The 27389-nt window shown below is 39.3% G+C and overlaps 7 protein-coding genes across 9 annotated transcripts; 3 read left to right on the forward strand and 4 right to left on the reverse strand.

Moving 5' to 3' along the window:
* The first annotated feature begins 140 nt into the window (after positions 1-140).
* LOC140769754 (3-ketoacyl-CoA synthase 17-like) lies at positions 141-1544 on the forward strand. Its single transcript, XM_073110615.1, has one exon. It carries the CDS (start codon positions 141-143, stop codon positions 1542-1544), a length of 1404 nt encoding a protein of 467 aa, XP_072966716.1.
* A 3003-nt stretch (positions 1545-4547) lies between these two features.
* Positions 4548-5532, reverse strand: LOC140771139 (uncharacterized). The gene is made up of 4 exons (XM_073112556.1): positions 5482-5532; positions 5086-5407; positions 4874-5002; positions 4548-4780 (listed from the first exon to the last, which is right to left on the reverse strand). The coding sequence occupies exons 1-4, from the start codon at positions 5530-5532 to the stop codon at positions 4584-4586; spliced, it is 699 nt and encodes a 232-aa protein (XP_072968657.1). The 3' UTR covers positions 4548-4583.
* A 541-nt stretch (positions 5533-6073) lies between these two features.
* LOC140770702 (cytokinin riboside 5'-monophosphate phosphoribohydrolase LOG-like) lies at positions 6074-9561 on the reverse strand. The gene is made up of 7 exons (XM_073111960.1): positions 9393-9561; positions 8833-8930; positions 8241-8271; positions 7372-7471; positions 7210-7280; positions 6489-6632; positions 6074-6412 (listed from the first exon to the last, which is right to left on the reverse strand). The coding sequence occupies exons 1-7, from the start codon at positions 9540-9542 to the stop codon at positions 6317-6319; spliced, it is 690 nt and encodes a 229-aa protein (XP_072968061.1). The 5' UTR covers positions 9543-9561; the 3' UTR covers positions 6074-6316.
* A 1023-nt stretch (positions 9562-10584) lies between these two features.
* Positions 10585-14215, reverse strand: LOC140770580 (protein PIGMENT DEFECTIVE 338, chloroplastic-like). Its single transcript, XM_073111833.1, has 8 exons — positions 13363-14215; positions 13040-13114; positions 12886-12957; positions 12641-12721; positions 11990-12087; positions 11439-11564; positions 11171-11219; positions 10585-11052 (listed from the first exon to the last, which is right to left on the reverse strand). Exons 1-8 carry the CDS (start codon positions 14179-14181, stop codon positions 10858-10860), a joined length of 1515 nt encoding a protein of 504 aa, XP_072967934.1. The 5' UTR covers positions 14182-14215; the 3' UTR covers positions 10585-10857.
* A 243-nt stretch (positions 14216-14458) lies between these two features.
* On the forward strand, positions 14459-17635 carry LOC140770581 (uncharacterized). The gene is made up of 2 exons (XM_073111834.1): positions 14459-14705; positions 17184-17635. Exons 1-2 carry the CDS (start codon positions 14583-14585, stop codon positions 17298-17300), a joined length of 240 nt encoding a protein of 79 aa, XP_072967935.1. The 5' UTR covers positions 14459-14582; the 3' UTR covers positions 17301-17635.
* A 145-nt stretch (positions 17636-17780) lies between these two features.
* Positions 17781-18909, reverse strand: LOC140770464 (uncharacterized). The gene is made up of 2 exons (XM_073111670.1): positions 18701-18909; positions 17781-18541 (listed from the first exon to the last, which is right to left on the reverse strand). Exons 1-2 carry the CDS (start codon positions 18848-18850, stop codon positions 17912-17914), a joined length of 780 nt encoding a protein of 259 aa, XP_072967771.1. The 5' UTR covers positions 18851-18909; the 3' UTR covers positions 17781-17911.
* A 3553-nt stretch (positions 18910-22462) lies between these two features.
* Positions 22463-27338, forward strand: LOC140770822 (type IV inositol polyphosphate 5-phosphatase 3-like). 3 transcript variants are annotated; one of them, XM_073112109.1, is made up of 11 exons: positions 22465-22613; positions 22761-22911; positions 23071-23142; positions 23609-23699; positions 23957-24061; positions 24216-25053; positions 25361-25545; positions 25953-26061; positions 26188-26330; positions 26592-26805; positions 27126-27338. In XM_073112109.1, the coding sequence occupies exons 1-11, from the start codon at positions 22503-22505 to the stop codon at positions 27126-27128; spliced, it is 2022 nt and encodes a 673-aa protein (XP_072968210.1). In that variant the 5' UTR covers positions 22465-22502; the 3' UTR covers positions 27129-27338. The 3 variants fall into 3 exon arrangements, with proteins under 3 accessions (XP_072968212.1, XP_072968210.1, XP_072968211.1); XM_073112110.1 differs by having other exon boundaries at positions 22806-22911; positions 27126-27337; XM_073112111.1 differs by lacking the exons at positions 26592-26805; positions 27126-27338 and having other exon boundaries at positions 22463-22613; positions 26168-26307.
* Positions 27339-27389: the final 51 nt, after the last annotated feature.

The following is a 27389-nucleotide window of genomic DNA, read 5'->3' on the forward strand; positions in this document are numbered from 1 at the left end:
CCCCACCTTGTCTTCCCCCACTTCAATGCCAATCCCACTTCCCACTTCCTACTTCCCACTTCCCACTCCTCCTCACTTGCTATAAATATATGCACAGCTCTCATTAGCTAGAGCACAGTGCACTGCAACACTTGATACAAATGGCAACTCCTACTACCACCCTCCTCAAGTTTTCCTCTATATCACTTCTATCAGTCCTCCTCCTACTCCATGCGTTCGTCCCCTCACTACCATCCTCCCTCCTCCCCTTCCTCTCCCACCACCAACTGCTCCTCTTCTTCTCCTTCTTGTGTTGCGGTTTAGTAACCCTAATCGCCTACTTCTCGACCCGGCCTCTCGCCGTCTACCTCCTCGACTACACGTGCCACCTGCCGGACGCCGACCGTCGGTGCAGCCTCGAGTTGTGCGAGTTCTTCGGCAACCGCAGCCGCCGCTTCTCCCCCACCAGCGCCGACTTCATGCGCGCCATCTACCGCAAGTCCGGCCTCGGCGACGAGACCTACGCGCCGCCGTTCATCTTCCAAGAAGACTACGAGGCCAAGCTTAAGTACGCCATCCAAGAAGCCCAAGAAGGGTTGTTCACCTCCGTTTCCTCTCTCCTGTCCAAAACCGGAGTCCTGCCATCCGAGATCTCCGTCCTCATCGTCGCGTGCAGCATGTTCTCACCTTCCCCCTCCCACGCGTCTCTCATCGTTAACCATTTCAAGCTGCCGCCTTCGATCAAAACCTACAACCTCTCAGGCATGGGGTGCAGCGCAGGCATGTTGAGCACCGACCTCGCTGCTAGTATCCTCCGCCACAAGCCCGGCAACGCCCTGATCGTCGTCACGGAGAGCACCTCTCTCAATTGGTACTTCGGTGACAACCGTCACATGCTCGTCACCAACTGTATCTTCCGCGTCGGCACCGCCGCCATGCTCGTAACCAGCGATCCGGCTCGTCGCAGTGCCGCAAAGATGGAGCTCGTAAGAACTCTGCGAACCCACCACGGCGCCGATGACGCCGCCTACAACGCGGCGATCCAGATGGAGGATGACGACGGCAACGTCGGCGTCGCCCTAACTAAAGACCTAGTCCGTGTGGCCGGCGCCGGGCTTCGCAGTCACATAACCAAGCTGGCTCCGGCCGTGCTTCCGATCTCCGAGATGCTACGCTTTGCGTACAACGTGGCAAGGTCGTTTATGGCCGGCGAGAAGAAGGCGATGCATGTGCCGAACTTCACGAAGGCATTCGAGCACATGTGCATCCACGCGGGAGGGAAGGCGGTGATCGACGCCGTAGGGAAGCTGATGCGGCTCGATGCAGACGTCACGGAGCCGGCGAGAATGTGTCTGCATCGGTTTGGCAATACGTCGAGCAGCTTGGTGTTTTACGAGTTAGCTTACTTTGAGGCGAAAGGGAGGATAAAGAAAGGGGATAGGGTTTGGATGCTGGCATTTGGGACAGGGTTTAAGGCTTGCAGTGTGGTATGGAAGGCGTCAAGGGATTCAATGATAGATTCAGATAACCCATGGAAGGGATGCATCCATAGGTATCCAGTGTAGTTAGCTAACTAGGGTTTCGGCATCCTGTGCCCGTGGGAGAGAAAATAAGCCATGCATAGGTATCAATGAGTGCACGTGAAATGTTTGAGCCAGCAGCATAGTTGCTTACCATTTATGCATTCTTTTATATATGTGCTTTGATTTGACGGTTGTGCCCAATTATTCTATCTATTCCACTTGGTGACCAATGTGATAGAGTTTACTACCCCGACACCATGCCTTTTAAACAAAACATATGTTTTATCATAAAACATCTAAGTTAAATTAATTATACTAAAAATATTCTCATCCAAATTATCATAAGCTATTATTTGATTACTACTCTAAAACAAGTCATTATATCAGAATTAATTATGCTTATTTGACAACTAAAAGAGTAATATAAATTTTGATCAGTTTAGTGCCACATTGCCGGGCTAATGTGAGCTGTCTTTCCTGCTCTTTAATCTTTACAAAACAGTATCTATTTCACAAGTTGAGATACCAAAACAACAATATAAAAAATCAATGGCATCTAAACCATAACTGAGATGGTCCAATTTCTCACATTTAGACATTATGATTAATATTTAACACATTTTATCCGTCATATACTCATATGTCCTACTGAAGCTCCTTATGGAAGAGAGATTTTAGGTGCTGCGTGTCTACTTGCAGGGATTTTCCTCCACTTGCGAGGAGAATATAAAGACCGGATTAAAGCTTCTTTATTGAGGTGCAGATACGACGGGCCTTAGTTGATCCAGTGGATTGGCCCTACATTAGAGTAAGTGTAGCTAATCTTGCAGCATCTCCACGTGGATCGTATATAAAAAGAGATTTTGCCAATCTACTATCTTGAATAAAAAATTATTATTATTATTTAATTTTTAAACTATTTATTAAAGTAATGCAATTACTGTTATCAAGTTATATTATCGTCTCAAAATATAATTGTCAAAGCATTGCTATCCTAAACTAATACAAAAGCTAATAATAGATATTTTCAAAGCTATAGTAAATTGATAACAAGTTTAAAGAAAACTAGAAGATCCAGTCTGCCCAAAAATGATGCTAGGTATCAATTTATGATAGGAATTATCGCAATTTCCAAGGGGTTAAAGTTTTCTTATCAGAAAGAAAAAAGAAGATATTATGAAGAAAAAAAAAAAAGAACCGCTAGCGTCCATTATAGTACGCGCTAATAATGTCCCGTTGGGCACTATTTACGGGCGGAAAAATGGAAGGTAAAAGAAGACTAGTACAATCGACTGGTCAATATTAATGGCAGATGATGTAAAAGAAAGCTATTGCTACCGAATCCATCTTCAAACAGTAAATTTCGAACGCATTAAAGATCCAGATAATTTGTGCCTCATCTATCCCGCCAGGTGAGTAGGTACAAGACAAAAGTAAGTAATAGTTTAAAAAGAAAAAGAAAAAGAAAAGTAATACTAAAGATTATTATGCAAATAGTTCGATGATGTATTAAGTGATACGAACCTACGACGAAAATTATAAATTTAATTGTTTATAAATATTAGAATTAATATTTAGTTAATTTTTATTAAAAATATTATATGCATAGAATTTAGACTATTTTTAACCCATATATATGAAAAAAAAAATTAATTATCCAACTGATATATCATATAAAAATAATTTTCTTGTCTAGTCTCGAAATCATTAAAAGATAATATTTTATAAACAAATAAAGAGATAATAATATCTCTCTTCATCTTACAATCAATCTCTATTCAACTTACAATTATATATATCACATCTACACTGTTTATAGCAAGTCATAAAGTTGTAAGGCAATTTTCTCCCCAAAATTTGTATTACTGCAAAACGGCAAATTTGGGACCTCAAAATGTTCGAAATACATTAGTCCTCTTAATGATGGGTCCCACTAAGTTGCGAACTTACTGTCTTCAGTTTTCCTAAAACATTACACAGAGGAGTTTGATCTCATTCCGTTTAAATGAGCCAAAGCTTGAGATTCCCATAAAGTACTGTTTCATGCTAGGCTGCATATACCATGCTGAATCTTATATGTAATTATTCAATTTAAAAAATAATTGTACAGCAAAGTAGCAGCAAGAGTGGTCAAATGGATCACTTATGGACGCAATAAATGTGCCTTAATGGATAGTTATATAAAGTGTCAAATCCCGAACGTACGGACTAACTAGTTCGTGGTCACTTCATATACCAAAAGCTCAGGCCCGAATTGAACCAAGCTAAGCTTGTAAATTATGGATAAGAAGAAACTACAGTAGTGGAAGGTTTCAGAGGTAGCAGCACTTCAAATAAGTCATAGGTCTTCTATGACGCACTCTAAATGCAATTCATCATACTAGATCGGCCAGATCTAGATGCACTGTTGGAGAATTTGAGCCGGTGCAATCTGGGCACAAAAGCCTTTTCTGAGACCTTTTGTAAATGAATTTTATTTGTAGTAACTTACAACGTGATTTTAATCAGGATTAATTATATTTACATATTGTAAACTATACTCAATTTTTGTTAAAATCTTTTATATACCTTTTTAGTTATAATATATGGCCCTATTTCACAATCTTTCATCTACCTTATTGATAAATTTTACTTAAGTGTCACTCGTATCAAGTTATCTTATATGCAAATTGATCAAATTGCGGTCTGACACAATTTCATTTTATTTTAATAGCTAAGTTGATGGGTGGTATATTTATTACTTATTATAATAGTCATTAAACAGATTCCTTGTCATTGTTGTCCCACTTAGATTTAAAGTTTACGTGGAATATTATAATAAAAAAGTTTGTGAGATTCGTAAGTGTAATTAATCCTTTTAATTAATACTCACCAGGAGAGTACTATTCAAATAGGGTCCATGTTTTTGTTTTAGAATTGCCAATAGGCCAGGCCCATATCCATTTGGATAGAGGTTAGATTGGCTTACGATTTATTTATTCATATTTATTGGTATCTTCTTGAAGACAAAATTTCATTTTATTTCAACCCAACAAGTTCGTCATACAAAAATTACGCAAGATAAGGAAAATAGCAAAAGAGTCACCTGAAATCCGGGTGAACTTCCTCCTCCACTGGCAGATCGCTCATCTGCTTCTCCATACCAATCCATCGATCGTGACCGTCGGATCTAGCGTCTGCCTGCTCACCTAAGCCTTCCTCTGCATCCCCATCTTCCAAGTACTCGCTCCATCTAGACCGTCCCTTTGCCACGACGGTCTTGTTTGATCCCATTCCACCTGCTAGAAAAATCACAAGAGAAATCAACAGATTTTGATCTACGACGGCCGAGAGTAAACTGTGATTTTGAGTGATGTAGAATGCATCATTGCCTTGAGAACTGGTGCTTTCCTCGTCCCTCTTTCTCTTGGACAATTCCGGCTTGGAGGCCCGAGCAGGGCATTCCTGTGACGAGATTTTGAACATTTCTTGGGGCCATTCTGTCACCGCATGCACTTCAACTAGAACGAGAAGGTATAGAATGTAGAAGCGTTCTCGTAATTTTAGAAAGAGTAAGGGAGTCTTTCGGAAAATAAACACGCACCTTCGTTCCCCTTCCCGTCTCCGTCTTCTCCGTCCTCTTCTTTGGGATCCAAATACTCCGACCAATCCATCCTCTTCTTGAAGCGATCCTCACCTCTGATGGTGCGATCGCGCTCCCAAGCATCACCGGATTCACGAGATCCGTCATACGGCGGGGGGATCGGATCGGGGCCATCGGATCCGCGGGACATGTTGAAGGACTGGACGTAGCGGCGGAGATCGCTGGCGAGGGGGCCGCGTGCGTGTATCCTGCGCACCGGCTGCCTTTGGTTGCACACGGCGCACACCCACTTGCTGCTGCTCTTCTTACTCTGCTGCTTAACCTGCTCCCCCGGGGAGAACGTTATCCTCCAAAAGAACAGAGAGGGACACGAGGAGAAGTTTTCTTGAAGATTACCTGCAAGGTGGAGCATTGGAAGCACTGGAGAGCGACGAACAGCGTAGACATTTCCAGAATAGAGAGAGAGAGAGAGAGAGAGAGATTGTTTGAATTGGTCGAAGGAGTGATCATTTTATGTGAACATTTAGCGGGAGGAAAATAGCGGCCCGAAGTTTCTAGAAAGTTTTGAATTCAAATCGGAGACAGCGTTGTAAAAACTTGTTCGGGCCTCAATTGCAAGCTTCTAAGCCCAGTGATATGAAACAGATTGGACGTCTCGTAAGTAGACTACGATGCTACAATTTATATGTACCTTTCCCCAAGAAACAAAGGCCTTTGTTTGATTTGTATATAGAATGTTTTAAATATAATTTTATGCCCACCACTTCCATATAAATAAAAATATATATATAAATTTACTCGCATTTTATTATTTAATTATAAAACATAATTATTAGAAAAAATTTACTTAAAAAACGTGCATAATTTTATTAGATTTTGTATATAACTTGTTAAGTGAGTTATAAAATATATTTTAAAAAATTATAATTTATGAATAAATATCTTTATGCAAGAACAAAAAAATCACCAAAAGAAATAAAGGGGTAACCATATTGAGCAATTACTGCATTTCACTATATATTGATGTACTACACTTTGTATTGCATTCGAAGGACATCCAAAGCATATACCAACACTTAAGCATCGCACATCAAATACTAATTAACAGACAAAAATATTGCAGCAAGAACAAATGGTCGACCGCAAAGGCTCTGATTTGAGACCATGGTGCTGCTTGTAAGGAGCATACTATTGACTTCTTTTTTTGTTTTTTTAAGAGCCGAGAGAAGATTTAAGAAGCAACACCAGACTCTGGTTCAGGCACAAAATTGAGAGATTTCTGCTCTGAATCCCATACTAGTGCCGTCTCGTACTCCGGCACGTACTCCTACAAGATATTCCACAGAATAGAATTTGTTGTAGTTTGTTCTTGTGATAAGGTTGTGAGGTTTTGCCTAAGTTACCTCTAACTTGTGAACTAATTCCTTAGCAGTCCGGGCAGAAATGATAATTCGTCGCGCCGCTTGGCTGATAAACCCCTCCTCGACTGCCATGTCGATGAATGACAATAGTGAATCATAGTATCCATCAACATTCAAAAGACCAACCTGCAAAGATAATGAAATGTTTTGCTTTAGGAAAACACGAGCTCTTTATTCTGGACACTTTGCAGTTATGGGTTCTGTACTTTCATATTTTGAAGACCCAACTTTGTGATGAAAGATCTCAGCTGACTAGAATGTCAGCTGGTCAGGCATTTGACTGCAAGTAAATTGTAGTATGCGATAATTCACAGGTTAAATATAGATGACATGGATTATACTTCAAAAATAATTCTATTTCTAGTCTTTTATGGTTCTAATATCATTTACATTGTTTATAAGCTAGTGATAATATTTATTGGTTCTACCTGCATAACCGTGGTTAGCAGTATAACAAATTACTAAGGCTAAAATATTAATAATAGACATTCACTTCAGTCAGTAAAATTGTGTTCTATTGGTGGAGCAAAAACGTCGTAGATAGATGTAAGTGAACTATGAACGAATATTTACAAAGGTCTTTGACAAGATTGTTTATGGAAGTATAAGTTGGCAGCTACAAGTGTATTGACTTAAGAACGAATATTTATAGGCAGATACAGAAGATAGATGTAAGTGAACTATGATAACTTAGATGAGATACCGGTTTCTTATGGATTCCTAGCTGAACCCAAGTTATGACCTCTAGCAATTCCTCGAGCGTTCCATATCCACCTGACATGTGAATTAGCATTAGATGAAATGTTACAGACATGCCAACTCCCTTGAAGTAAATGTCTCCAGATATAGATCTACGAAGTCATACCAGGCAAAGCAATGAAAGCATCTGCGTAGCGAGCCATCTCAGCCTTCCTCTCATGCATCCCAGATACAGCTTTAACTTCTCCTACCGGATCTCCAGTTAACTGCAAAATCATCATATAAACACATGCTGCAAACAACGCTGAGCTATCCTAAACCTTTAAATCAAAAGGTTCTTTTTTCTGACAAAAAGTTACGACCATAAGACAGAATCCAGAAAAGCTAATAAGAATATAGGTTGCTAAACCATGAAGTGTGAAAAATTATTTAGTGGACAATGTTATATAGTTATCTCAGTATAACAGATCTTAATGTTAAATGACCAGTATAAATAAGACTTCCTGGTGAAATAAACTAATAATGAATCGCACAGCAGATAATACTGTCGAAAGTTCAGAGGAAATAGTTCCCAAAATTAATACATGCAAAAGTGATAATTTTTAGGCTCCTAAAAGCAGTTAAGATTTTCTGACCCATCACTAATTCCTGCATGTAAACAGGCTTCGGCATATATTATTTAGAGAAAGAAGCATCATTTCATCTTTTGCTTTATCAACAATCCACTGTGCATTGACCTTTTTTAACATTTTGTATAAGCATATATAAATTCACCTGAAATCCAGACGCCTGATTCACTTTATGGGTTGTTATTTCAAATCCTAAATCTGTATACTCTCAAAGAAATCCCCTAGATCATAATTTGAACCCTGAGTTGCTGATTGGCAAATATCATGATAGCCTTACCAGTTCCGTATATGTTGCATAGAATTTCTTGTATTCTTAAAATTACCAATATCCATGAAAAGGAGATAGAACAACAAAAGCATATGGTAAAAATAGGTAGCAAGGATAGTTTCCACTTTTGAGACTCACCTCCCTTGGCATCAAGGACTTTGGAATAACTCTGCAAAAGACAATGAGATAAAACAAATAAGTACCAAGTTCCAGGACAAACCCATAAGTCAGACTAGAGTGACTACCTCTTTCTCTCAAAAGACATGAAAAAAGTAAATAGCAAAAGCCTAACTTTGACAAGTTAAGACAAGTAAAAATATATATCTATATAGAACAACAGTACTGGTACTCCAACGTCTATGTACAAGAATGAATGCATGACTGCTAGATGAAGCAAAAGCTAGAGCAATCCCATTTGGTGGAACCAATTTTACACCCTCTTTGAGAGACTACCAAAAAGCATTTCCACTCGAGTGAAATGCCATGATAACAACTGCAGCATTTCACATGCTCCTCCCTCGTTAAGCAAATGGTGACAAAGCAATTCAGACGACGGCTAGACCAAAAGTTGGAAGTTGCCATATTGAACATGAGGCATGTACCATAACAGTACAAAAGTATGAATCATAGAACCAAGCCAGACAAAACTGAGAAGGATAAAGGAGAGAGAGGGAGAGAGAGGGAGAGAGAGGGAGAGAGAGGGAGAGAGGGGGAGAGAGAGACAAGGTACCCAATGACATGTCGCCCTCCATCATAAACTGCATGGGAGACAAGGCCCATCAATCCAATGCTTCCTCCTCCATACACCAAGTCTATGCCCCTCTCCACCTGCATCACAACAAGCATCAAGGACAGGTGTCAAACAACAGATAAGCAATTCATCCAAATCAACAAGCACCTAACTTTTTTCCATTCTTTTCTAGATTAAGACAATCATTAAGCATACAGGAAGCCCACTCAACCAAACCTCTCCTTCTCCCTCTCTTACTCCATATAAATTTCTCCACCAAAACAAAAAAGGTTAATTGAAACTAAAATCGGATTCTCCTTCCAGATTAAATATAAGTATCTGATAGTCGCAAATAACACTACAAACCAACAAAAAGACCAAGGCCTCGAGAGTTATTAAGAGAGAAGATGATAACAAATCCTTAAATCTACATCTCCTCATTGTTCTACTCTCGTATAACTTTAGCGGATCTTCTGGAAGCCCAACAAGACGAAAATTCAATCACTTATAAAAGACCAAAGAGAGAGAGAGAGAAAAAAACTACTAGTTCTTTGTAATACCAATTCCTTCCCCAACTCCACCGCAGCATCTCGATAGCCCGGCTTCCTCCCAGATTGGCTTCCGCAATAGACGCAAATCCTCCGAAACCTCGATCTACTCCTCTCTTCGATCTCCTCCACCGCAAACCCCGTCTCCTTCTCTCCCTCCATTGCTCCCCACTGCTCTCCAATGGCGCTCGAGGACCACTTGAGGGGCTCCTATAGGCTTCTATTTATAGAGGGGAGGCACGATACAATTAGATGGGCCCCGTTACTTTTGGTGCCTTGGGTTCTGGGCCCATGACCAGGAGAGATATAGTGAGATACGCGACCTCACGCTCCTCGATCTAACGGTGAGGGATCATCGAATCGACGGCCCTGATGGCTTATATACGATTTGCTCTAAATTAATGACTATATTTAAGCTCGGATTAGCGGATGGATTTGGCATTTAATGAGAAGATATGGCTTCCTTACGGTAAACAGTGAGAGACGCTTCCAAATTCCAATTTTATTATCCTCACGAGTGCATTGATTTGTATACGTCCGTCATATCCTAAAAATTAAATAGAAGATATTACGTAGGAAATTGATATGAAATTAACTAACAAATCACTCCTAGAACGGATTGTAGTTTATAAAGACGCAGACAACTTAGCCTAAGAAAAGTGAATAAGTTTGCACATGTGGAATAGCGAGTATAAGCACGAGTCTTGTCGCATTTAATTCTGGTGGGGTGATGCTTCCCAAGATAAGTGAAGTCGTGAAGGTCATCATTGGCTTGGGAAGATATTAGGAATTTTTTATGTTTATTTTTCTTGGAACTCGTAGATAGTATCCATTTGATTTAGAAGTAAGTCTATTTAGGATTTTTCTTATTAAATATTGGGTCAAACTTGTTTGACTAGAATAGGACTATTGGAGTCAAGACTATATTATTGGTGGCTAATTACCTGTACTGGGACATCTGGAACTCATATCCATCCAACCATGTGCTATAACTTCTTTCCCTTGCCAAAATCCAACTGGTTCCAGAGCTTTATGTTAACCTAGAAAGTTCGACAATGAAGAAGCTTTGATGGAGATAGAACTACCAAAAGTTAAAATTTCAAACTATGCAATAAATGTACCAATTGATGTATAACTGCAGCTCTAGTTTAATATGCCATATGTACAGAGAACAAAGCTATAGCAGAAGAAAGGCAGATAGATCTATACCAACCAACCAGACAACAATACCTAGAACAAAGAACAAAACCCTTGTACAACTTATGTTCTTGAACTGAAATTAAACTTTAGGCATACACCCAGTTCCTCACTGCCATGAATTTTCAAAGGGTTTGCATAATCACTTAGCAAACACAAATAGTTGTTGCACGACGAAAGATTATCTTGTATTGCATTCGCTGAGGATCGCAAGCCCCACTTACTGGTAAGCTTCTATTAAGATGTATAACAAAACTCTACAAAATTTCTTGTTATACAATCATGATCCAGTATTTTCCTTACTGTCGACCTCATTAAGCTGCTCAAATTTAAACCATTTCCAATTTGAGTATTTAGCTTCATCATCAAAGGGAAGTGCATCCTTCAGAAGGGGATCTGAATTACGTGTCGCAGAAATAACTGGAAGCTTTTGCCTGTACATTTTTGCCATCTTCTCAGCCTCAGTAAATACTTTCTGGAATGAATTAGAGGGAAAAGATAATATCAAAGAACAAGTATATGTAGAAAAAATTAGAACTGCAAAAATTTCTCAATGGAGTACCATTTTTAGAAATGGACAAAGGAACTCTCACCTCTTTGTCCAAAAGAAATAATCCAGGCTCACTTTCAAGGTCTGCAATGCTGTTCGAGTAATTAGGTCACTTTGAGTGGACTAGTAGAGTTCACAAGATATTAAACTTTTTGAGAATGGTATTCGAACTAAACTTGTGTTATTTTTGAAAATTAGGTGCACTTTCTAGTACAGGAACAAGAATAAGCACAATCTTGTGAGTTATATGCTACTGAAATAATAACTCATATATTAAAGCCCCAAAAATATCAAATTTCCTCAATTCTTACCTAAGGGCAATTTTGTCTGGAAACATTGACTTTACCACAAGAACTTTCACTTCTTCACCCACTTTTAGTATGTCATTTACAGATGTGACACGGGAACTGGTTATGTTTGAGATATGCAGCAAACCACTGCAAGAAAAAAAAAAGAACATCACAACAACAGACTGTGGGAGTATGTACATTCACTAGTCAGGACAAAAATGAATACAAGGATTTTTGTAGTATTATAAGTCTGTCAAATTTGTCTTGTGGACTAACATTTACAAAAAAAGATCTTCTCGTTTAATAAAATTTGCAAATTCATATACTCATTTATTATGAATAAGTTCCCAAAGTTTGAGAGCTTTGCTATCTATGTAACTGACTCTTGAAATTGACTGCAATAAAAAATAAAAATAGAAACTCAGGCATTGCCATCATCGTTTGGGTTAACTATGTAAACAAGTAAGGGCAGCAAATATAGAAAAAGTTAAGGAGGAATTTCAAGTGGAATTACAAATTTCTAGCTCAAGAAATTGAGTAAATAAATACAACAGTAGGGTTTAAAAACTTACCTTCTATTACTCTCGCCAATCCTTACTTGAGCACCATATGGAAATATTTTGCGAACTGTCCCTTGTAAAAGTGTTCCTTCTTTAAGGTGCATCATATCCTGTAAAGAGTAAACAGATAGGCCGCAGATTCAGAAAAGACTATTATACGATAATCTCTAGGCGCTAATATCACATTTTGAAAGCAGTACTACCACTTAAAGGTTTCTTCACATAGGAAGGTGCTAAAAGAACCCAATTTCTTTAAGCACACTAATACACCAAAACAGTTTCCCAGCAAATTCCATCTCAGATTGCCCAATGGATTTATAGGATATTAATTGCTGAATTCTGATCGACTTCACTATGAAGAAGAATCATATGATTGGTTGCCAAACAATCACAACACGAAAACTGAATTTCATGATAAGTTCAGTTCATCTTGTTCCGGTGGGAAACCCAGATCATCTTATATGCGCATATACATAGACCCACACACACCAGTGTATCATATACAAATTAAAGTAAACCATCCAAAAATAGAACTAAGTAGTCATATAGATGTCTGAGAAAAAGTCATATATATCGCTATTGCTCCCTAATTTTCAGGAGTATTTAACTATTTGGAATCTACTTCGTGTAACCAATTGATAATGCTCAATTAATTGAACTAACCCAGGCTTCTTTTTCACTAATAATCAAGTCATTAGTTGCTTCATCTATCCTGGTAATGCATACACGTATCTGGCGACCAACCTGCAGAGGAAACAACCAATATGTAATAAGCATGTATCTATGCCTAGAAACCAAAATTTATTTTTGATGGTGAAAAGTCAGATTCAAAGAAAATTGAGAGACACAAAGAAGTATTCTGGGAAATAAGAAAGCAAAGGAAATAGTTCATATGTTCTAACACTCACATTGCTCTTCAAGTCTGTGAAATTATTTACTTTGTTCATCAACTCAGCTTTAGGAAGGAATGCTCGGAGTCCCTGAAAACCTAACGAGCAAAACATGTAACAGCATATATGCAAGATCAGAAGAGAGATAGCAGTTAGCATGGCAAATTCACACCTCAATCCGAGTAAGAAGGCCGCCAGTATTCCATTCAAAGATTTTAACCTCAATAGGCTCATTTAGTTGCATTATCTGCATAATATACGAGTGGTACATTAAAACATCCTCAAAACCAATAATCTTTAAGATATCAATGCTACTCCTACTCACCACAAATGTTTCATATCAATTTAATATAACAAACGTGCACAAGTACTACAATATCTAGGAGAGCATTACTATCTAATTGTTGTTAAAAAGAATAAATTAGAATGCACGTATATCTAAAAAAAGGCTGGCTATATGCAGTGCCAGAAAGAGAGAAGAGAAGAGAAGAGAACCTGCCTAACTCTGTGCCAGGCGACGCGCCGAAACATCCTTCTTGCAGACAGAAGTGGCCTCCCGCTCAAAGTCCGGCCAAGCACCTCTGCGAAGAGAACCGTTCCCGGCTCGACGACAGCTCCTCCGGGCACCCTCCCTCTATTCAATCCCTCCTCATCTTTCACAACTCCAACCTTCCCTGGAACCATGAACTCATCCGTATCTTTTCCAAGATCACATAGCAGGTAAGGCAGCTCCTCATCATACAAAGGAAGCACTTCCTTTGTCAACATCATTCCCAACTCATCCGCGCCAATGTTAATATCGAACTTGTTCTCATTTCCCGACACGACTACACCTACCACGAAATCGCCAGGCTTTGGGTCGTAGTACTCAAAAGGGACTTCCTTTTTACTCTCAATCTTTTCCTTCTCCTCAACCTCGACTTCCACATCGCTCTCTTCGTTAACCTTAGCTTCATCCGCCGAGTCCCTCACCTTGAAGAATCTAAGGAATGGAGCTAATGCCTCTTCCAATTCCGGTGGTTTCCGAGTAGTGGAGGACTCCTCTTCCTCCTCCTCGTTGATTGGTATCGGAGATGGCTTCTCGAGCAATTCGAGCTCAGTTTCTTTGACATGGGCGTTCTCGGATCCACCGGAATCATGGACTGGAGAGGATTTGGCGACATGGATTCGTCTCAGAATTGGACTTTTAGGCGAGAGGAAGAGATGGGAGTTGGAAGAAGGCTTCGTTCTTGGAAAGGCTTTGGTTCGAAGCCATGGGAGGGCGGAGAAGGATAGATTTGGGCCGGACAGAGGGGGGAGGGAATAAGCTCGCATTTCTCCCTCTATCGAGACTCGAGATGGTACAATTTCGTGGCTTATCTTTAACCAAAGTATTATGTAAGAGGATTATCTACATCCTTCAATGGAGGAAATTTGACATACAGGTACTTGGCATCTTCTAATTGAAAAATGGATAATATTTTCTCTAGCTGAAATACCTCAAATTGCACCCGTGGCTGCAGAAGATCACTAGAATCCACCTGGACTTTACTTGGCGCACCCAGACCCTGAGTCCCAGAGACGGGTCTAAGTTCATGTGCCTCGCGGTGCGACTCTATAAGCGCCAGACAAAAGGTCGAACACCTTGCGGCGGTAGCAAAAGAAACGAACACTCGGAAGGAAGCGAAGGCGAAGGCAAAGAGAGGTGATTCGGAGGAAGGAGAAAGCGTCGCGAGATGGGGTTCATGTTTCGGGTGAGGCTGGCGTCCTTCTTCGCCGGCGCGGCCGCAGCATCGGTGGCGGGATTTTATCTCCTCTACAAGGATTACATGGTCGCCCAAGAAGCCATCTCTCGTCAGGTGCCGATCTTCTCTAATCTCACTTTTACTTTTCTTAATTTCCTCCTGTATCTCTGGGATCTTAGAAGAAAGAACAGGAGGGTCGAACTAGCTTTTGGATTCTTCGTTATTTGGGGAAAATTACAATGGATAATAGAATAAGCTAAGCCCATTCTTATGGATTATCGTGAATGGTTTAAGGAATTGACTGGAATGTAGGGAATCATTAGATTGGGAGCCCAACCATGGATTGGACAAGCGGTAGGATGCTGGAATTATTGGGTATTGCAACATATTAAAAATATGTTATTTTTGAAATTACCATCCTGCTTCATTGCGGCAGTGATGACAGTAATTGTGTGCTTTTATCTCCTGTACATAGATGATGGATTGCATGATTCCTCATGAAGTCATCTCCCAATAGGTTCTTTCTTCCTTCCTTCCCGTTCCTCTTACTCGTCGTCTTTGTCACTACATTATTTGCTCCAACTGGAGTTCTCTTATTCCTTGCTTGGTGTCTTAAAAAGAAGGAAAGGAAAACGAATAAATTGTGTATCTTTAGTGTTTATATTAGACTACTTGTTTGTGTAAAATTCTTATATATTTTATAGAACTGTGGCTCAGGATCAAAGTAATTTGCCAATGTTCTTGTGATACACAAAAATCCATGAAATATTATGGATGGTGCGCACCATACAACCTCCTTTTCTAACACTTCTTTGCCTTAGAGAAAGTAATTTGGATTATGCTTGAAATTCTGGGTGGTGACCTGAATATAGAGTCAGATTCCTGAAGTAATGGATATGAATGATAAAATAAGAGTTTCTAAACCTATGATGATTCAGTTGATCTGGGAGTAAATTCAACAAATTAGTTACACTTGGTGGAGTACAGGACTTAGAAGAATGTCAGATTCTTTGGGTGATGACTACAAGAATCAAGCCTTTGCCCAACATTGTTGGTTTCATAGTTTTTTAACTATTCATTTTCATTTTATGGCCAATACCTGTTATTAGAGTCTTGCTATTGTAATTTGTAGCAATGTTTCCAAACTATGAAAGAACCTTCACTCATACTACCTTTTATTCTCTTGTTTTTCTAGAAACCTTTTACATAGATTTAAGTATCTCTATTTCAGAATTATTCCCTGGTTTTATTTGTTACAGGTTATGTTGGTACAATTCTCATCACGTTTCCTCTTAATTTCCTTATGTTTCTAATAAAGCTTAGTAATTTGCTTGACTTGAAATTACCTTTGTTCGTGATGGTTTGGACTTTGAAAAAGTATAATAAGCTTTGGAAGAAAGAAAAGAATGATTACACTATGTTGGTGCCATTCTTAATTGGCAATTGCTCTTAAAAAATTCTGGTATTATGACATTCTATTAGTAAGCAACATGTCATATGTATGGGTTCTATGCAATGTGTAGAAACATTTGCTGAACAAAAAAAAGGTGAGATTTAGATCTCAGAAAGTAAAGGATGGCTTTTGGAAAGAGAAGATGAAACCAACCATAGTAAGTTGCAGCAACCAGAAGAATCGAACCATAGATTTATTATAAGTGTTAGTTGCAAAAGCACAAGGACAGTTGACTTGATGAAACCATCTTCGAGATGTTAAAGCATCTAATTGGTCTAATATGGAGGATTCGGAGCACTTCATGGATCTTAGGTAGAGAGGAGGAACCTTTATTTTAACTGTTGGTATTAATGAAGATTATATTGAGGAAACATGTTTTCAACGTATGCATGTTTTCACAAGCTAGTTCTCTTCAATCCTTTTCTGGCTGATAATACTTATGGTCCAGTAGATCCACCAACAATAATCATGGGCACATGATACAACAGGAGAAGACACACGATTATTTTAGTTTTGCTCATCTTTTGAAATGGCCAGAACCAACTGTTTTACCCAGAAAGTGAATTCATCGTCAGATTCATTCTAGTGCAAGAACTAAGGTCACTTGATTGTGTTTTGACATGGGTTCTATGGTACATTTGCTTCTTTAACACTAAAGGGAGTTCCTAGCATGGTGGGGTTTCCTTCAAGAGTCTACTATGATGTGGCTTGGGGGAGTAATAACTTAAATATGGTATGTGATGGGGTATCTCTTGACTGAAAAATTTTCGGCCCACTTTTGCAGGAGAGCTGGGTAAATATTGTAGATGGGAATGTCGTGCAAGCTAGTTTAATGCAGGAAGATAATATAATAATGATTATTTGTGAACATCAGCTGTCAGGTTTACCCCGGTCAATCCAACTTTGATATGAAAATTTGTGTAGAGACTTGCAAGACATAATGAATGGAATTGTTTGACAGCTAGGGAAATAATTGTACCTTCATTTTATTATCTGGATTTCAGTTTGATCGAATCGACAACACTTGTAGTACAGGTCTACATTTTAGTTTGCATTTTAAAGCTGATAGAAGTTTTTCAATGCTCACATATATATAGTATGCCTACTGAACCGCAAAGTGCTTGAATGCTTATTTTCAGGTGAAGGGTCTGAATGTAACTCTTGATGAACGCTATGAAGCTCTGAATGGACGAATCACGGCGCTGGAAAATCTGAAAAAAGTAGAAGTTGCTGCACCTGCTGAGGCATCTGAATAGATATAGATTGCTTTTGATTGAGGTTTGCTTCCCGAATGATTGTTCCAATCAGTGCAGGTTACTAAGCATGGATACATTGATGAGATTCAGAGTGTTAATCACAAGCCACTTTGAAATGAAACGATGTAATTCTTAATTTAGCGACATTCACAGAAGGTTTCCTGCATGTAGGAGTCTGGTGGATGATTAAATAATCTGGCAACTCTTTTTTTGCGTCCAATCTCAACAGTCCTCTTCTATCATACAAGTTATGGTAGGAGTTACTCTTGTTTTCTTTTAGCTCCATCTTGTTTGTTACCTTGGCTCAATGAATAGTGATCCATCTAGTTTAAGCTCGGAGCTGTTTGTTTCAATCTTAAATTATGCTCTCAATTGCCCACTGGATCTACATATCATCTAGTTTAAGATGGCATTAGCCTCTTGTATAAAATAGAGTACTCATAGTTACATTTAGAGATTAGAGATAGATAGATATAGTGATAAGAGAGTCAACAGAGATAAAATTCTATTCCATCTTTAGATAGATATAATGATAAGATAGTCGACAGAGAGAAAATTTTATTCCATCTTTAAATAGATATAGTGATAAGAGAGTCAGCAGGGACAAAATTTTATTCCATCTTCGGCTTGCCTGCAAGCATGAAAGTCTTATAAGTCACCGTCCTGACAACCTCCTTACCACCCCACTCCTCCTCCAACTCCTTCACCACCCTCTCCGACAGTAAATCCACTCCTCTCTCCTTCGCCGTCGCCACCGCCGACCACGACCTCAGCACTCCAAGAAGCCTATCAAATGACAACTCCTGCTCCATCTCCAACGTAGCCGGATCACCCTCGGTGCCCAGGCCGACATCCTCGAAGGGGAACGGGAGGGCGCGGTAACCGTCGAACGCGTGCTGGGTACGAGGGTCCCAGTAAGGAAGGGTGGTCTCGAAGAAACGCGTCATGGAGTGCTCTATGGGAGAGATCTTGTAGTTGTAGCTCCAGACTGCGATGACGCCTCCCGGCTTACGGAGGAGTCGGTTGGCGAGGGAGTAGAAGGTTGGGAGGTCGAACCAGTGGACGGCTTGAGCTACAGTAATGAGGTCGACAGAGTTCTCACCGCCCATGGCGGAGATGAGCTGTTCGTCCGGCATAGAGAGGGGAGTGTGGACGTACTGAACCTTGGGGTTGGGGATTGCTAGTCTCAGCTGCGCTTCGCTCACGTCCGTGGCTACTACTTTCCCATAGTGCTCCGCCACCTGAGAGATAAATTTATAGATCTCTTTAAACATTATAAAAATTGAGTTCAATCGGTTAGGTTTTCTAATTAACAATTTAACCCAGAATTATTTTGTACTATGAGCACTTGTTCTTGGGGGAAAATAGAAAAGAAAAGAAAAGAGATTAGAGAGGCGTACGCCGATAGCGGACTGGCCGTTGCCGGTGCCGACGTCCCACGCCAGATCGTGATGGTCAGTGAGCGAAGCGAGCTTGGCGAACCATTCCTTTGGATAAGTCGGCCTCGCGTCGGCATAAACTGCAGCCTGGTTTACGAATAGCCCGGCCATCCTATTCCTATTTCCCCCCTTCCTAGTATTCCTTCCTGTTCGTATTCATTCGTCTGAGAGCTCCTGCGCTTAATATTTGTACTAGTTGTTGTATTTCTCTATTCGAGAATAATGACGACATCGCTGACACCAAACCCTCTTTGGCATGCCTCGCTTTCTTGCAGGCCGCCAGTGGCCCAGTGGAGTGGAATGAAACCTAACTCACGGAAAATTTTGGTACCAATATATGCACTTCTATCATTAGCCCATTAGCCTATTGAATATTGGACTTGAGTAAGGCCTAATGGGCCTAGCATAATGAGCCTAATTAAAAATATTATATTTTTATCAAGCCAAGCATAATAGGTTACTAGAGAGATATTTTAATTATATTTTTTATGAGCATTTCTATATATTGATATATAGTTTACTGATGTAGAATTATAAAATAATAAAAATAGACATGGATAATGAGTTGGGCTATGCATCGGGCTTTCGAGCCGGGTCTGGCGGGCAAAAGCTTAGCCCATATCGTTCACTACCATCTTGAGCTCAGATTGAACATGACACAAATCGGACTTGGGTCAAACTTAGCCCAATTAAAATTGGGTGGATTCAAGCTGGGTTGGTCGAACCTAATGATCATCTCTATTTGAGACCTAAGAGTGAGTTCGCTGGAGGATAAGTGAATTTGGTAGCTTAACAACAAGAAAAAAGCTAGAGCTAAGGCCATCTACTCTTTCCTTTGTACCAAAACTAATTAGTTTGAGCCTGAATGGATACCCCTACATAAACTAAGACCAAATCAAAGAATTCCTACTAAAACTCTCTTCTATAGTCTACACATGGGGTAGACCGATATGTGTATGGCCAATGGCAAGAGAGTGTGGATCACCTTTGTTTTATCGTTATAAGTATGCTCTTGAGGTTTGGAAGGTTATTGACCATAATCTCAACGAATTCTTTTAACTTAGACCTACAACTAGTTGCATTTTGACTAGTTTGACTAGGAAAAATTTAAGGCTATTATAGCCTCTACTATCTAGATGATTTGAAAGGTTAGGAACAAACTTTGCTTTGACCCAGTAAAAACAAAGGCTAACCATTTTGCATGGTTGGATTTTTACATGGCCATGGAATATATTGACAAGAGTGGGGTCAAAATATTAACTACCAGGGTAAGATTGGAGAGCTAGACTCCCCCAGCAAATGGTTTAATCAAATCAACTTTGATGAATCCTAGGACCCTTACAACAATAGTGGTGGTGGTGGTGGGTCTTATAGATCAAAACCACCGAAGAGAGATTATTTACTAGCGGTTCAACCAGCTAAAATGGGCCTAGTCCTTAAAATTGATATCGAAGCGCTCTTTAAAGCTGGTGCTGCTGCTACTCGTCACTAACCTTAAACACATTATTTTTGAAGGAAACTCTACTGTTGTCGTCACAACAATCAACAGTGCTGAAGATGTTCCATAGCGCATTTATAACAACATCTATTAATACAAGTTGACATGTCGATCTTTGATTTTCTTTTCTTTTATCCATGACTATAAAATTTATAATAGGGCAGCCGATTGAGCTACTTGTTTTGCTAAACTTCATACTTTTATGCTCGAGGAGAGGACAAAAACCCTCTACTCCGGAGCTAACTGTTATTACTTTTGGCGACTTCCCGGTTCTCATGAACCCGGGTTTCTTGCCGTGCTAGGTTATCCAAAGTCCAAACTATGCCCTTATAAGATATTGACGAAGCCCCTTCTCCTACTAGTTGTTGCATTCTTTATTCAAAAAAGACGACGACATCGCTGACATCAAACCCTGGCATGCCTCAGGTTCTTGCTCTCTAAATGTTATCCAAACTATGCCTTCAGAAATTAATGAAGGCCCAATTGAGTCGATCCAAACATAGTTCTGCTACTTGGCCCATTACTCTTCAGGCCCAAAAGACCTGGGCAGGCACCACATCAGCATCTTTAGATGCTTTCTTGTGTAATAGATTTGATGTTGACTGTGATGCTGCAGTTCGCTAAATTTAAAACCCCATGGATTTCAAGACTAACACTGCATAGCAATATAGCATTTGCCTTCTTTTGGAACAAATTCTGAAAGCTACACTTCATCCATCAACAAGATGACAAATCCCCAAACATCAATGCACTGAGACCATTCACTAAACCCTTTTGAACAATATATATTATATTATCTATGCAACCTCTATGTCTGGCCACCATTAATTTCCTGGGAACCCCACCATTGCAGCAACTGAGCATACAAACCACTACTTGTAACTTAGCAAAAACAATTGCATTGCTAAGATATTTACAAGTGTCACTTTTAAAAGTATTTTCCAATGTATATCCGAGACCTATAATTTTAGCAGTATTTACGGGTCATACATGTATATACTCTTGACTCCATGTGCAGAGCAGCAGAGAGTCCTTAACACAGCTATACACATTAAAGTACACAATGGATTTTTGACCCCCAAAAAAGAATTAAGAAAGAAAAGGGAAAGTTGGTCACTGCCATGTGCCCTTTGTCTTCAAGCAATTGAAGCCCACCACCCATGGCATTGAGTATTTGAGTGGAGCTTCTTCGATTCCAAAGCCATAGCCAGTGTGGTTGTCCAGAATGGGGCAAAAGTTGCTCCATTGTATATCACACTGGCATGACATCACTTGCAACCAAATTTCAAAGCTGGGCACTCTTTTTTATTCCTTAGAGGCTAAGATTTTGATTGTTAAGTGCTAAACAGTCTGTACTCTTTGCACAGGTTCATAGTAAGAGTTTTTCCTTAGGTGCTAACAGTCTTATATATACTCTGTTAGCTTGTACTCTTGGCATAGATTTCTTATCAAGATCGGCCGAAGATGAGACAAATGTGGTAGGTTCAAATCCTTGTCATCATGATTCAAAGATGTCTCCCTAAGCCAACACCTGTAGTTGTTCGAAAAGAATATATATATATTGAGAGGATACCATACCTTGTCATTTGATAAAGAATTTTTTATGAGAGGGGCAGCTGAAAGCTTAGTTGTATGCAGACAAAATGAAACATTATTAAAGATTGACAATGATCGATTAGCAGTCGATAGACTCTCCTCCATTCCCACTCTTAGATTTCGCAATCCAGAGTTGTCCTCTTCGCAAAGGTGGCAACTTTCTACTCTATTTTGTAATTACACTTACAAAGAGAACGGTTCACGGGAGGAAAAAAACACTATATTCTGAATACCTGAAGAGGAATCTTATGATTTGTTGATAACTGTGATCATTAATTTTAGAATCACTGGTGCAAATAATTTCTGGAACCTGCTTAGTAGCAGAATATAGTACAAGGCATCTTTAAAGGCAGTGAGTGCTTCTGCACTTACCGAGGTTTTAGCACTAACGTGTTGGATCTCGACAAAAGAGAAAAAGGGGAGCAAGATGGATGGAGGCAGCGCTATCCCTTCGCAGCCACCCCCTCACAAATCCAATCCAGCGTAAGCTACATTTTTACGGTCTCACCTTTGCCACTATGTCCAAAAAAGTCTGACAAAACATCAAGCAGTTGGTCTGCATCGGCTTCCATTATCCTCTTTCCACGTGGCGGTGACCCATATGCCTCAAAGTTTGTTGTTAGTTTCCAGCAACCCTAGGCTAAGTCTCATACTTAAAAGGGTCTATGTATGTCAGCTGCAATAAAAGCCCACCCTTTTTCTTTCGTCTCAAAAGGGAGAAGGCAAAGCGGAGGAAGAGAGGAGAGGAAAATGAAGCAAAGAACAAGGAAGCAGAGAGAGGTATGAAGCTTGAAGCTTTAACTCCCAAGAACCAAATCTTTGATTGTGGATAAGAGCTCCATTTGGGGTGCTCTGGCTCGGTGATCGGTTTGGTTTTTTTTTTTTTTTTCATTATTCTTGGTTTATATTGCGTTGGGCAAACTGCAGAGGAGTTGGGTTGAACTCTATTGTTTCGGTTGCACCTGCCTGCAGCTCTGGCCCAAGGTTGTTCTCCGGAAATGGCTAAATATTAGCTCCAAGGACTCGGATTTCAGTGCCGATGAAGCAGACACCACCGAGAGCGAGTGCGAGTACGAAGGTAAGCAAGAAAGTCTCTTCCTCTTTTTTCCTCTCTAATTGATAATTTGGGTTTTTTTTCCCGATTTTTTCCCTTTAATTGTGCTGTTTATTGATACGGAATTAGGTTTTGATTCTCGCCTTACCCTTTGGCTCTTGGGTTTGTAATGAAATCATGCAGAGATGTGTGGTTGGGAGCGTCAATTGCATGGCGAGGAAAGGAGGTTGGCTGGACTCGGGGCGGAATCAAATGGTAATTTGCTGAGTATTTAATGGTTTTTTCTTTTGGTTATTGAATTGGTGATATTGATTCTATAGTTTGTTTAATGAGTTTCCTCCTATCTGTTCTTGAGGAAATTTAAGGTGAATGTTTGTTGAAAAAGAAGTTTTCTCTTATTTCAGCAGAAACTTGGAATTTTTGTTCTACTCGAGGTATATATTTGGTTTGTATCCAGTTATAAGGGAATAGGCCATGGATTAGAGAGGCTATTTACGGTTGAAGAAAAAGGAACAACTATTTGATGAGAGAATAGGTCTACTTTGAACACTTGCTAGAGTTTAGTAGGCCTTCTTTCAATATCTCTGAGTCTGAAGTCATTTGCCGTACCTTGGTTATCTACCATTTTACCTAGAACATGTTGGAGTATGTTTCTCATTAACCGTGTAGCCTAATGGGTGATTATTTTCTGCATACTTGATAGAACTGCTTAATATTGTAGGTAGCCGCATGGAAGGCATTCCATACGGGCTAAGAAGACGACGAAAGTCAGAGACTCTCCGTGCACAATACATAAACACTGAAGAACTCAGGCACAGCTATTCTCTCTCTTTTATCTTTTCTTCATATGTTTAATTATGTGTTTGTTGATAGGCACATGCCAAACCTTGGGTAAATATATTCTTTATGCCCTTCAACACTTATCCCATAAGTAATTGTAGAAGGCGAAGAACCAACTAAATCATATAAGAAAATAATATAGACTCCTAATAAGAGAGCCAGGTAACTACTAGCAATGTTTAGAATGCTTCTACTCTTGCACCTAATCTGCAACTTTACTTTCATGCAGGGTGTGTGTCGGCACATGGAATGTTGGAGGAAGACGTCCAACTGATGACCTAGACATCCAGGAGTGGCTGGAAACGGAGGAGCTTGCTGATATCTATGTGCTTGGGTAAACTGCCAATGAACTCTCCTTCATATTTTATATGTATCAGCCTATTAGGACAAACGGTTGCATACTATGTCCTCTCACCTGATATACTTGTCATTCTTCCTTGCCTTTTCTTGTTTTTAATGATCATCTTGATTATGATATGTCTTTTCAGTTTTCAAGAAATTGTGCCGTTGAATGCTGGAAATATTTTTGGAGCTGAGGATAACAGTCCAGTTCCACGATGGGAGTCTCTTATTCGTGATACCTTGAATAAGATTCATCCAGTGAAAGCAAAGTGCAAATGTTACAGTGATCCTCCTTCCCCATCAAGGTTCAGGCCATCAGATGATACTCTTGCCATTGAAGATGAAATACTTCTTGAGTCTGATAGTGAGAGTGATGAGGAAGTTCATCCATTGGATGAAAAGGATTTCAGTTTTCATTCCAGTGAAGATGGACTTAATGGTAATAGACATGGTACAAACAACTATGTGGCATCCTATTCTGATGCTAATGAGAGCAGACACCAACATGTGGATTTTCAGAGACAGCATTCAGTGAAGAAATTTGAAAGATCATATAATCTAAGTTTCAAAAACTATGAACCATGTTCAGAAGTTTTAAATAATCCACAAAGGAAATTAGCCAAAACACTTAGTAACTCAGAAAGGATTGGGATGATTTGGCCAGAACAACAATTAGATATGCTGGGTCAACATGGTCAGGACACTTCAAAACCATCCACTTTGGTCAAATCTTTGATGAGTTCTGAGTCTTTCAAGTCAGTACACGGGGATTTCAAGGATTCTCCAGAGGACAGATTGATTCCTGATTTTAGGCTAGACAGTGTGTTTTCCCGAAAGAACAGATCATCCTTTGTAAGAATAATAAGTAAGCAAATGGTTGGAATTTATATTTCAATATGGGTCCGAAGAAGCCTGCGGAAGCATATTCAAAATTTGAGAGTATCAACTGTCGGTGTGGGTGTGATGGGCTACATTGGTAACAAGGCAAGTTTTCTGTCTGAATTTAACCACTGCTCATTGCTTCTGAACTTATCTATAGTTCCAAAAGAATTTGATTATTAGACTTCATTCCTTCAATACATGATCTTCGGAAGTAACAAGTCTTTTAATTGCTTATTCTGGAAATAAATTTCTCTATGCGTAGGGTGTTGCCTTCAATTTTAAATACAACTAACCGATGGCATTATGCCTTTATTTGTCTTCTTATTACACATTATCAGTATGTACTTGCCTGTGAGAAATATCATGGGTGCAACGATATTCCAACTTTGATTTCTCATATATGCTCCAGGGATCAATATCAGTCAGCATGTCTATATATCAGACACTTTTTTGCTTTATATGTAGTCATCTGACATCGGGAGAGAGGGATGGAGAACGACTTCGAAGGAATGCTGATGTGCAAGAAATTCATCGGAGAACACAATTTAATTCAGTTCCTGGTGTTGGCATGCCTAGAACCATCTACGATCATGAGTAAGTAAACCAACTTCCTTCGTGCATAACTAAGCATATACACTGTATGAAAGCAATGGTTTTCTTTCATGCTCCAAGTAAGAATTGTAGAACATATTTTAGTAAAATCATGTGTGTTTGTGTGTGATTTTGAAGAGAGAAATTAAGATAAGGCCATGCACAATCTGTCCCTTGATGATGTGACCATTAAATAAATCAACTCAGTTTTAAGCATATACCTTTCTGCACTTACTGATTTTTGAACATAACCAGGCTTTAGTGAAGATTCTACAATTTGATGAAAAATGACAATCATGAAGTGTATCTTACATGTCAACATTTTTCTTTTACTTTTCCTGTATATTCTACCACCTGTTTAATTTCCTGAGAGTATCTAATATTTGACCTATTTATGCTCAACTTTTCAGAAGGATTATCTGGTTAGGGGATCTAAATTACCGGATCAACTTATCATATGAAAAAACACACGAACTCATCTCGAACAAGGAATGGGATAAATTAATTGAAAACGATCAGGTAAGTTCACTTCTCTTCTTTCTTTTAATAGGAATATAACATTTGAGTTGCAACGAAAACTTTTTCAGTTGAACTCAAAAATTAATGGTGATTCAACATCTTCTAGTGTACCTTATGCTGTAACAGTTAAAACTGGAATTAAAGAAAGGACGAGCCTTTGATGGGTGGACAGAAGGAGTTATCAGTTTTCCTCCAACATATAAATACGAGATTAACTCAGAGAAGTATGTAGGAGAAGACTCAAAATCTGGAAGGAGAACACCTGCATGGTATGAGTTTCAAAACCCATTTTGGATATGATATTCATATTCCCATTCCATTATATGACATAAAATTACTTTCAAACCCACTGACTTCAACAACAACAACAAAATGGTATCAAATGATCCACTGCTGTCATTTCTGTCTAATTCTTCTTCTTTTTCTTTCTAATTCTTTTCTGCAAGTGTATCCAGTATTCACATCCTGACAAAGAACTGGTCATAGTTTCCATTATATTATAGTCATTCTTCTTATGTATGTTTCTTTAGGTGCGACCGCATTCTTTCATTTGGCAAGGGCCTGAGGCTAATGTCGTACAAAAGAGTCGGGCTGAATACTTCTGATCACCGTCCTGTTACTGCTGTTTTCATGGCTGAGGTTGAGGTTTTTTCTCCTAGAAAGCTGCAGAGGGCACTGACTTTCACTGATGCGGAGATAGAAGATGAACTCATGTTAGAGGCAGACAATTTGAGGCTAGAAGAGGTCAGTTCCTTTTAGACTGGAAAAACACATAATGAACAATCGACATTTGAAACTTCACCTACTAGTTAAAATCAGATAATTGACTAATTCATGACAGTTGGATTATTAGCCCAACATATGGAATTACTATTCATCATTTATAAATAAAAAAAATGTTGTGTTGCATGCAAGAGATTTGCCACATATCTATCCATAAGGTGTCTATCCAATTCAAATAGCAGTCCTTGACTTCATATATAACTTCACATTGGTTTCAATGTGGATATTCCTTAAAAAAGAAGTGTTAATTGACGTTACATCCTTACCTTGTATTCATGCAGTGAATATCTAGATCAGAACAATATGATGGAAGTTATGCTTTGATAGGCAAGTTGTGGAGCTGATGCTGGTGGTATTGTTCTTTCAGACATGTAAATCATCCTGTACATGTGCTTCTCTTAATGACAACCGGAGTTGAGGAATAACTTTCTTTTCTTTTTTTTCTCCACAATTGTTGTATGGCATCGTTTTTAACTTTGAAAGACATGAAGAAATTCAAAGTTGCAGAAGCAGTTATAGCAAACAATGAATAATTCGATGAATAG

The sequence above is a fragment of the Typha angustifolia genome, chromosome 11 (assembly GCF_048772165.1).
Source record: "Typha angustifolia cultivar Huaian chromosome 11, ASM4877216v1, whole genome shotgun sequence".
NCBI lineage: Eukaryota > Viridiplantae > Streptophyta > Magnoliopsida > Poales > Typhaceae > Typha > Typha angustifolia.

Coding starts and splice junctions, on each gene's coding strand:
- LOC140769754 (XM_073110615.1), top strand. CDS start 141: ATGGCAACTCCTACTACCACCCTCCTCAAGTTTTCCTCTATATCACTT.
- LOC140771139 (XM_073112556.1), bottom strand. CDS start 5,532: ATGTCTACGCTGTTCGTCGCTCTCCAGTGCTTCCAATGCTCCACCTTG. Junction 5,408..5,481: donor TCCAATGCTCCACCTTGCAG/GTAATCTTCAAG, acceptor CCGGGGGAGCAG/GTTAAGCAGCAGAGTAAGAA. Junction 4,781..4,873: donor GGAAAGCACCAGTTCTCAAG/GCAATGATGCAT, acceptor TTTTTCTAGCAG/GTGGAATGGGATCAAACAAG.
- LOC140770702 (XM_073111960.1), bottom strand. CDS start 9,542: ATGGAGGGAGAGAAGGAGACGGGGTTTGCGGTGGAGGAGATCGAAGAG. Junction 7,281..7,371: donor TGCTTTCATTGCTTTGCCTG/GTATGACTTCGT, acceptor TTCACATGTCAG/GTGGATATGGAACGCTCGAG. Junction 6,633..7,209: donor TAGGAATCCATAAGAAACCG/GTATCTCATCTA, acceptor TTATCTTTGCAG/GTTGGTCTTTTGAATGTTGA.
- LOC140770580 (XM_073111833.1), bottom strand. CDS start 14,181: ATGCGAGCTTATTCCCTCCCCCCTCTGTCCGGCCCAAATCTATCCTTC. Junction 11,565..11,989: donor ATTGGCGAGAGTAATAGAAG/GTAAGTTTTTAA, acceptor TTTTTCTTGCAG/TGGTTTGCTGCATATCTCAA. Junction 11,220..11,438: donor CCAGACAAAATTGCCCTTAG/GTAAGAATTGAG, acceptor TTACTCGAACAG/CATTGCAGACCTTGAAAGTG.
- LOC140770581 (XM_073111834.1), top strand. CDS start 14,583: ATGGGGTTCATGTTTCGGGTGAGGCTGGCGTCCTTCTTCGCCGGCGCG. Junction 14,706..17,183: donor AAGAAGCCATCTCTCGTCAG/GTGCCGATCTTC, acceptor GCTTATTTTCAG/GTGAAGGGTCTGAATGTAAC.
- LOC140770464 (XM_073111670.1), bottom strand. CDS start 18,850: ATGGCCGGGCTATTCGTAAACCAGGCTGCAGTTTATGCCGACGCGAGG. Junction 18,542..18,700: donor ACGGCCAGTCCGCTATCGGC/GTACGCCTCTCT, acceptor TTTATCTCTCAG/GTGGCGGAGCACTATGGGAA.
- LOC140770822 (XM_073112109.1), top strand. CDS start 22,503: ATGTCAGCTGCAATAAAAGCCCACCCTTTTTCTTTCGTCTCAAAAGGG. Junction 23,143..23,608: donor ACTCGGGGCGGAATCAAATG/GTAATTTGCTGA, acceptor TTAATATTGTAG/GTAGCCGCATGGAAGGCATT. Junction 26,331..26,591: donor GGAAGGAGAACACCTGCATG/GTATGAGTTTCA, acceptor ATGTTTCTTTAG/GTGCGACCGCATTCTTTCAT.